The sequence below is a fragment of the Chondrus crispus genome, genomic scaffold (genome assembly GCF_000350225.1).
Source record: "Chondrus crispus Stackhouse genomic scaffold, scaffold_254, whole genome shotgun sequence".
Classification (NCBI taxonomy): Eukaryota; Rhodophyta; class Florideophyceae; order Gigartinales; family Gigartinaceae; genus Chondrus; species Chondrus crispus.
The window spans coordinates 135,410-145,631 of record NW_005179139.1 but is presented as its reverse complement, the minus strand read 5'-3'; the positions used below and the strand labels follow the sequence as shown (position 1 = coordinate 145,631).

Sequence of the window (10,222 nt, the reverse complement as noted above, 5' to 3'; positions counted from 1 at the left end):
GGCCACACGCACGCCCTTTCACAAAATCTACCCGCGCCGCCGTCCGGCACGGCTGGCCGCCGCTCCGCCCGCCGCTACCTTGGCGGGGGGCACCGGCACGCCGCGGGAGCCGGCGCCCTACTTGCGACGCATCGACGCCCGGCGGCCGCCGCCGGCGTTTAATCCATACTTTACATCACGTCGCTGCACACGCCGCGGGCACGCCACCGCGCTCACACGCCCGGAACCTCGACCTCGACTTTGTCGTCCGCCTCGGGTGCGGTCATGACCTCCTCGTAGAGGTCTGCAATGCCCTTGCCCTTCTCCTCGTCGTCGAGGACAAAGTAGAACTCCTTATCCATGGGGGGCGGCGAGAGCCTCCAGCAGCCGGACACGTCCTCCTCGCCGCGCATCACCTCCTCCTCGGCCTCCTCCTCCTCGCCGCCCTGGCTCACGAGCAGGCAGTCGATCGGCCCGCCCGTGCTCTTGAGGAAGATCTGGTACCTGCGCTCGCCGTACGGCATGCCCTCGTCCGGGTCCGGCACCTCCAGCTCCGTCCCCGGTGGCGCCTTGATCGCAATCAGCGTGTCGCCGCGCAGCTCCGGGATCGCCTTGATGTCCTTGTGCGTCACGTACGCGAACGCCGCGCACTGCTCCCCCGTCGCCAGCGCGCGCAGCTTGCCGTGGTACACCGCGATCGCCTGGTCCATCGCGTCGTCCTCCCGCTTGAGCGACTCCAGCTCTGCGGAGAGCTCGGCCAGCTCCGCCTCGCAGGACCGCCCGGTCTCCACTTGGTGCCGCCACTTGATGTTGTTCTTCGACTTCTTCTCGATGATCCCGATGCCCTCCAGCACGTTGGTGATGTCGTATATCCGCCGCTTCTGCACCTGCAGCTTCTCCGCCGCTAGGTTGAGATCCAGCGCCCCGTCCGTCGACGCCTTGAGTAGGTTGACAAACTTGGTCGTGAGAAGGCCGAGCGACGAGTCGTACCGGCACGCCCGGTCCTTCTCCTTGTCGGGCTTGTCCCCCTTTTCGTCCGCGGGGGGACGTGGGCGCTTGGAGCCGCGCTGCGATTGCGGGGGGGATGGAGGGGACGTCATGGCGGAAGCGGCGGCGGGGGGGTTGGTGGGGGGTGATGGTGGTGGTGGTGGGCGGCCGAGGTGCGGAGAACGGCCGCGGAGGAGACGGGGAAGGGTCATGTGTAGCCGAAAAACATAAACGGGAAAAAGCGGGAATCGATTTCATTGGCCGCGCCACCAACGTGGAAACGTGGCATATACACGTGGCCATGTGTACAGTTGTACACGTGCACACGTGCGAGCGAGGTATCTTCGGTATCCGCACCAGAGCAATTGCTGCAAACCAAGGACGACCATCTTCACACCTTTAAGAGTTAACAAACACTTCACAAAAACACCCACCTCAACATCCACTTCCCAACCCCACAAATGCTCTCGTGCACCCTCCACGCCATGGACGCCAGCCCGCCTTCCTCCGCCCTTCTCCCGCTCCCCCGCTCTCGTGCCCCTCTCACGCGAGCATTCAAACTCTCTCACGCCCGTTCCGCCAATTCAAACCCATCATACAAAGAGCTCATCCTTCTTCCTCCTCATCTTCCACCTCCACCCCTCCCTCCCCCCAAACTATACGTCTTCCTCCATATTCGCCATGCCCCAAGACCCTGAAGCCGCCTGGGCCCGCGTTCTCCGGACGGAGCTTGCCCCGTTCCTGACCACGCTTGCCCCTTACCCAACGCCCCGACAGACGTCCGGAAGCCTTGCCAAGTATGTCACCGTTGTTTTTAAGTCCTTTTTTCGCGCCCGTTTTGCAGCGCTTGCCGCCTGCGGAAACGACGCCGCTACCATTGCAGTCTACCTCGACGGCTCGGCTCAGTGCACAACGCTCGTCAAATGGCTCAAGGATAAACAAGGTGAATGCCGCTATGACCCTTTTAAAGAGCCCCACCTATGTTACATTCGCCTGTGCAAGGACTTGTTCTGGGGCCTGTTCACTCGGCCGGCCGTCCAAATCGTGCGCGATGTTGCCTTTAATTTCATCAAAAAGCTCAAGACCACCGAGATGCCGGACGTTTCGACGTTTAAAAAGGTCGCCGAGACCTTGAATAACGTGCAGCATGGCGACCCGCTCTTTTATCAACACACATGGCACAAGCAAATTCTCCAGTGCTTCTACAACACGTTTTGTATTGCTCAGGGATCGTGGTTCCTGGACGGCGCCCTCGCCGAGCTGGACAAAAGCTTGACTACCGCCACGGATTACGTCGAGCAATTTTGCCCCAACGACAAAATCGCACAAAGGGCCAAGGAGGAACTTAGGGCTATGGTCAGCCTACGCGCGTACACCGCCGCCAGGGATAGTTTAAAGAACCCCCGGGCGGATGTTGCTACTATTCTCACCCGGGGGTCGGAGGCGGAGCTGGCAGCAATGTACACAGAATGCAATCGTCTCGAGCATTTGTCGTTTTTGAGGGATGTCATCCAGCGAGTGCAGAAAGCGAAAGACGTGAAACACATCACGGAGAAGCTGCAAGACATTTGGAGTGATTCTAAGTGGTTCAGCGAAGGTACTTTAACAATTGCAAATTATGAGATGTATAAGATGTCTCGAAGGGCGAGGATAATGTTTTCCGGAGTTCCGATTAGAGAATCTTCAGGGATGGATGTTTACTCCTGGAGTTGCTGCAAGAAAGAGCTGGACACGTGGGAGACGTTGAGGGATGTCGCCCAAGAGCACTTTCGCAAGGAAGTAGGGCAGGATAATTCTGAATTTCGGGAAATCTTGGCGGCCGGAGACCCAGAAGACGTCGAAGCCATGTACATCGAGTTAGTACACCTAACTTGTATGCCCAAAATTATCGCCTGGGTGCAGTTCCATGATCTCGAGCAGAAGCTTGAAGACGTTTGGGATCGATTTCTGGGTGCCATGTCCATGAATGTATGGACGGATGCAACTTTTCTGTCCCGCACAGACGCCGAAATCCAAAGAATTAGCACCGAGACAAGAACCCGCATTCCTTTTTTCTTACGAGAAGGAGAGTGTAGAGAATGCTCCCCGATAACGAACACATGGTCTGTGCTTCACCCGCAACACTCGTTTCACACAAAGGCATGGTATACTGCGCATGTTAGAATCCAGGAAAAACTGCAAAACGAGTTTGTGCATAAGTGGGCATACTTCTTGTTCGCAGGGCAGCATCACGAGCTGCGCCTAAACATCCGTGAGGCCCCATCCCAAGAAATGAGGAGATTCATGCGGGGTTTGGCAAGAACCTCCACTCTCGCTTTTGTGCGGAGATATATATTGCGAGACGCGGTTGATAGTGCTTTGAAAGAAGTGTGGGATCTCGTCAACGCTGAAAGTGACCGTTGGTTTCCCGGTGTCTCCTCGTCTCGCGTATCAAACTTGATGCAAGATATCCTGTATTACAGTGACAAATGGCATGAAGACGCCTATGACATGGGTTCAGATGACATAATTCTTCGCGGCCAAAGCCCAGAGTCTGCACGCTGTTTGGATACATTCCAAGAAGTTATCTTGAAAAAGTTAGAGGCTTTAACTGAGAATCCCAATTCTTTTGTATCACTGGCTTTTGAGAGAGACAACTACATCCAAATCAACCAATTATACAGCGTCTGCGATGTTCTTGCCATGAATTATGTCGATTTCAAAAGGTCTTTGCGCAAGAAGCTTCTCAAATGCCAGGTGGGGATCAGGTCAAGGAAGGTATTCTCTTTGATTCCCAGGCTTACTGAGCAATGGATTCAAGTGACCAATCTACTGTACTTTGACTACCAGGGCCATGCCCTTTCTACAGAGGTTTTGGATCACTGCTGGGGGGATGATGAATTACGTCGCTTCGCCATCAATTTGCTTCAGATAACAATAGAAGTCAAGTTAGACGACGGCGGCCAATTAGAAGGCGCGTTTGAGGCTCGGTTCAGGAATATGAAGGATACAGAACGTCTACAGTTTGCACAAGCGTGTGCTCAGTTCGGAGGTCTCCGAGAACTTCTCAGTTGGATGATATTGAAAGCAGATATCAAAACAACTGGGGAGAGGGTTCGACGAAAGTTTGGCTTTATCACAGGCCTATGCCCCCGAGAGATGCAGAATTTGTCTCAGATCCAATTGATTCCGTTGGAACTGGAGGAAACAACGTTTCACGTTTTGCGAGAGCTTTTTTCTGATCTTGGCGAGTTGCCACGTCGCTTTCGGGCGGCTTCGGGGCGAGGCGAAAGGCAAGACGTGCTGGAAAGTTTGATAGACAAGCAAGTGTCTCGTTTTCTCAATTCAACACAGTGGGGTGGAAAGGAAGGACTTTTGAAGCTTGCCTTCCATTATATCAATGGATTGATGAACGAAGAAGTCAAATTTGTGGACAGCAGAAAAATCCCAGCCTACTTTCAGCAGGTATCTCGAGTGTTGCCCCTTCTTGCTGTACCGAGCGTTCTAGAAATAAGTTGTGCCCGCCATCTTCAACACCGGTTGTTGGTCCATGATCAAAGGTGGACATCATCTGCCCATATGTACATCCTTGAGAGATACTTCGTCCAGTGTCTCGAAGAAGAAATGGGACCTGCTTTTGTAGCCAACATGAAAGCGATGATAGAGAACGTGGACGAGAAAATACGAGACTATCAATTCAACCTTGGTCAACATGTTCAGATTACCGGTGCTCAGCAGATTGCAAAATGCAGAGTTGCACTGCTCAACAAAGCGAATTGGCGAGATGTCGCCATGGAGCTCTTCGATTTGCCGCCGCAGCTGTCCACACTTCTCTCTAGCTTTAAGCACGGGATGTCGGTGGAACAATCGAAGAATTATGATTTCTTGCACAACATCGGAGAAGTTGTCCTTGAAGTTGCCTTTGATGTCAACGGTAAGAGCCGGCTAGTTGAAGTTAAGGGAGGCATTCTGCAGGCTTCTATTTTGCTCACTCTTGCCTCCAATTCTACAATGCTCTTTCAAGAGCTCGAAGACGAGCTCTTGGTAAAAGGGATTCCTCGCAACTCAGGGAAGCTTGACAGTACAAGGGTCAAATTGTATGCTGCCTTGAGGGCAATCTTGGTCTCTGATCTCGGGCTCATCTCAAAGGACCCGCCTACCGGCCAAATAGCGGCCACGGACCGGCTGAGCATTTCCACAGTCAATTCTGACATGGCCATGATTTCATTGCCCCGGTATACGGCGTGGATGGAACTAGAAGGGCGCGCCCTGATTGCGAAGCAGAAGAGCACTGAAACGGGAACACTTGACGCCAGTTGGTCTATCGAAGCTTCGCGTGCAGAGCTCATGAAAATTCTGAAGCGGAATGAAGAAATGAAGACACTGGAAATGCTACAAACTGCCATTGGGAACTTGAAGGATATCGTGCGAATTGTTGGAGATGAAACAGAATTTATGAAAAAGCAACTCGAATGGCTTGTTGACAATGATTACATCGAGTACAAGAAGTCAGATAAAGAAGAATATAGGGAAGTCGTGGTCTACGTACGTTAGACCGAGTGCTCGTGCTTGCGCCTGCCTATTCCCACAACAGTGTCTGCCCGAAGCCCTCTCTGTTCATCGAATACTATTGTAGCAACTATGAATGAACTGTTTGTTGTTTTGCGTTTTCGGGTCCAGACTTTCTTCTCCGAATCAGAATTTACTAAATGTTGATGTTAGGCTATGCATGCATCAACGCATGCCCTGGTCATGTCCCCTTGTTGAATATCATTACTCCGTATACCTTGAGTTCCGCTTCTTCCTCTGTTCTGGCCGGAACGCTTCCCGGTCGCGCAGTGGTTATCTCTCACAGCCCGAGAACTGTGTACAGGGCATTGACAGTGTCTCAAAATCCACGATAATCTCGCTATACGCTTTCCAGAAAATCCCGGAAGGAATCCTCATCAACCGGAGCCATCAGCTGACCTGCCTCATCGAACAGCGGGCTTTCCTCGTTTGCCTCCTCCGCCTTCTCCAACAACCTCTTACAATGATACAAAGACACCAACGCTTTCTTCAACGTCGTCAACTTCCCTCGTTCTGCAACCGATTTCCCAAGATGTGCCTCACACTTGTCAAGCGCTTCCAGTACACTACCAATCATATCTGCATCTGGCACTGGAGTAGGTACCGTAAAATCTGTAGACGCTGATTGAAAGTTAGCCTGCGTTAAATCGGGAGGAATGGCCCCGTCTTTGAACTCTTGCGGCTGCATAAACTCTGCCTTCGTCACGCACGGCTCGTACCTACAAACCCCAGGCCTGTCATTCATAGAGTTGCATGCTTTCGCCCAAGGACCATTCATCCCAGTCTTAAACACTGGAGTATACTTGGCTTGCAGTTCAGCACCTCCCTTAATTTCAACAAAAGCACAGCTCCAATAGTCTGCGAACAACCCTTTGGCATGCGGAGTTTCTACAGTGTTAGTTTGTAGACTCCCGCCAACGCCCCCATACCAAACCCATCCAAGCACGTAAACACCATCTGGGACGACTGTAGGGATAGTGAACTCGCTCTCATAGTATGCAACTGGCCCGTCATGTAGTTTCCCGTCACCTCCTACAAGTGAAAATCCTCTTCGATCGCGTCCTAGTTCATTTCTGCCCGCAACTTTAACATGAGAGCCCCAGCAGGAGAAGTGAAAGGCGTTCTTCTTGTGAATGTCCTTGTTCATCATTTTATTGAGCGGCACCAACGAGTGTCGGACAAAGCCACCGGGGCCATGGTTGTTGCGTTGGTACTTGACTGTAACCCTCTGCCCGCGCTTGTACGACGCCGATGGATGTGTAGGGGATGTGACGATGGGAAACCCTGGCTGGAGAGATATCACATCACATGGGCCAGGACATGTCAGTATTCCGCCTACAGTCGGAATTCCTCCGAGACGGCATGTCTGCAGAAGTACGTAAATAACGTGGTCAGAATTTGAGTTTGCAAGTCACTCGAGACGTCTGCCGTTTCGGTTAAAGAGTATGTGCAGGTCCTTACTCGTGGAGAAGTTGGGAGCGGTTCACCAAGAAGAGAATGAGCTGAGGCAATGCAAATAAAGATACTGAAAGCAACATATCCGGGTACCGACACTCGTGAACATAAGTTCAACATTCCGATTATTTGAATTGCCTTTCGACGATGTGGCTCGTTTGAGTCCAGGTAAAGGATTTGAGCTTGTGAGAATGCGTTTTCACGAACAGGAGCAACATAATCGGTACGTCTTATAGGTTCTTAAGCGGAGCTGATCCCAGGAAAACGTAGAAACTATATGACTGCTGGACTTAATCAACGAGGGTCGCCTTTCAGCAGCAGATGTCTTCCGTTCTGAGCGAAAATCCGCTCATTTGTACAACTTGTAGACTGAGACAACCGTCAAGGGCATCTCCCTCGATGTCCCTATATGATTTGGACTGCAACTTATGTTTCAATGAAATCCACGTCACTCAGATAAATGGAATGGCAATAATTAAGCGCCCTTCGTCAGCAACACAGGTCTTTTGTCTACGAGGAGAGAAAAAAAGCTTGAAGCTTAATGAATCATCTGCACATCCAAGGTGCGATGGTGGTCATCTGTCTCTGAGTTTCGTCATCAACTGACAATAATGATGACTGCAAAGTGTCGTGTCTGCTTTTCATATTAAGCCTTTCCTTTTTTTCGGCGAAGAAGTAAATCGAGTCGCGAAGTTTCGTCATCAACTGACAATAAATGATGACTGCAAGGTGTCGTGTCTGCTATTCACATTAATCCATTCCTTTTTTCGTCGAGGAAGAAGATCGTGTCGCGAAGTTCGATCGTTTTGGAAATGATGACATGGTTTCTACGGCAACTTCAGCTCCCGATAACGAGCTGAAGATACTTCTCTCGTCAACCATCTTGGGGGTATGGACTTACAGTAGATATATGTATTGTCTAATCAACAGCTTTTTGATGAACATCTAGATTTCGTGGCCATGTGCATTCTCGCAGAGAAGAACTTAAGGGGGAAGGAGCAGAAGTCTTTTCAGGCCAAAGCATTGTTCCCAGCATTTATCTATCGACTTGAGCCTGACTAAAGAATGACTCCACTCACATTTATCGCTCTATTGGGGCTTATGATCAAAACTGTGACTTCGCATTCGCTTCTATCAGAACCGATGCCGACGGCCTCCAAAGTAAGTATTTTGGAACTCATCTTTTTCACATCGCATTGTGTCACAGATGCTAGGCTTCAAATTGTAAGTCTAACTCTTCCTTCATTTGTTTTCCCCCAAAGCCTTGTCGATTAGGCGGTGTCCCGGGAAAGGGTGGAATTGAATTATGTCCCGGACCTTGCGATGTACGCGCAATTCAGCCCGGATTCCCCGTTGTTACAAGTCCCAAGAAACCAGCTGCCGTTTATCGACGGGGCCAAACCACGCTGATCAAGTACCAGCGCAACAACCACGGGCCCGGTGGCTTTGTCCGATATTCCCTGGTTCCTTTGGACAAGATGATGGATAAGAAGACGCATGCACGAAACGCCTTTCATTTTGGATGTTGGGGTGAAAATGCCGGTGTTGCAAAACCAAATGAACTCGACCGTGACGAGTGGGGCTTCTCGCTCGTTGGAAGTGATGGGAAGCTTCATGATGGGCCAATTGGCTTCTACTATTCAAATATCACTATTCCCCCAGTTGTTCCAGATGGGCTTTATGTACTTGGATGGGTTTGGTATGGCGGCATGGGCGGGGGTATGAAGATAAACACGCCTGATAATCCATACCCGATAGGCCTATTTGCAGATTATTGGTCCTGTTCGTTTGTTGAAATTGCTGGAGGGCCGCCGCCGAAGAGGGGATATGCTCCTGTGTTTAAAAATGACTTACAATCATTTTGGCGTGAGGGTTGCAACGCACACGCCGACGCTCCCGGAAAGTGTACATACGAGCCGTGCGAAACACAAGGGAGGAAACAGAAACCAATAGAGTTTAAAGGCGGTAAGACACCGAAGCTGCTCAAGCCCACTTTCTTCGCGAGTCCGGCTAATAGGGATTCGAGACGAAATGACGGGTTTGTCGTCCCCACCCCAGTTCCCTACAAGAATGTGCTAGAAGAAGCGCTGGTGAACATTTATCGTTTCCGTAATCCTTCCGAGAAGAACCCAAAATTGAGGTGAGGTTGAGAGACTTCAATGTTTTTGTCCGAGTCAAATGACAGCAGATTCGGAGCTGCTCTTGTCGTTATCATCTGTTGATTTCTGCGTTGGTTCACACTCAGTGCTTGGATTAGCTCTCCGCATACTGCATCGACCGTGAAGCGGCGTCGTGGGGTGTCGTTCTATGATTAGAAACCTTACGTGAGCGTAGTAAGTTTCTTATTAATTAACTGGCCAATAAGAACAGTTTTGTAGCGAGATAAACGACGTGCATGCACAAATAAACGATAAGTTCAAATCAGACCTTACCCATACTCACGTAACACGGATAAGCCCATACACCAACCGTCCGGAATAGTTTGTACTTCAGCCTATGTAGGATACTATGCGAACATTTGTTCTTTGCTGTAGACAGCAAAGAACAAATCTTCGCATAGTATCCTTCATCATCCCTTAAACGGGTTCCTTCTTGATTCCATCATGCGGCTGGGGGAAAGGTACCTTTCTGAATTGCCCTGCCCAAGATATAGATAAATCGGATGGGCAAGGTTGGGTTCTATGATCGCGCATTGCACTGTAATCTTCATAGTTCGTTCGTACCTACTGTAACGCCTGGGGCATGACCCTGTAAGAAGCTTGCCAACTACCCTTCTCACTGGGTCAGTTTTGGGCACCTTTGCCTACTGTATCATACCACTACAAGGCGAATGGACGCTACAGCCTCAAAGGAGCTACTGCTGTAGCAGTACATGCCTTAATTTAGCAAATCGGATAAATTTGACATGTCGAAAAGTGGATCGTCAGCCCAGCATTTCCCGCGAACCCAGACACCGAAACACTGTTCTCTTAACACAACTTCGTCTTTCTCCAAAGATAGTCCCCTATTCCACGATTTATGGCGATGAACAAAGGGCCGACGCCCCTCCGATTCAATACTTGGCGCCTTTTCGTGACACACGACACTAGATATCCTTCTTTTTTGCAAAGAGCTGCAAAGAACCGCCACCTCTTCAACAATGGACTCCGAAACGTTTCGCCTTCGCGAAACAGTTTTCGATCGGCAGTCAGAGTCCCCTACCCCTTACAATTCTCTAGCTATCAAGCACAAAGTTTCAGTCTCGAAGATTAGA

The 10,222-nt window shown here is 50.5% G+C and overlaps 1 protein-coding gene across 1 annotated transcript; it reads right to left on the bottom strand.

Moving 5' to 3' along the window:
• Positions 1-212: 212 nt before the first annotated feature.
• On the bottom strand, positions 213-1,178 carry CHC_T00004865001 (hypothetical protein). The gene has a single exon (XM_005716324.1). It carries the CDS (start codon positions 1,176-1,178, stop codon positions 213-215), a length of 966 nt encoding a protein of 321 aa, XP_005716381.1.
• Between the last annotated feature and the right edge of the window lie 9,044 nt (positions 1,179-10,222).

Coding starts and splice junctions, on each gene's coding strand:
- CHC_T00004865001 (XM_005716324.1), bottom strand. CDS start 1,178: ATGACCCTTCCCCGTCTCCTCCGCGGCCGTTCTCCGCACCTCGGCCGC.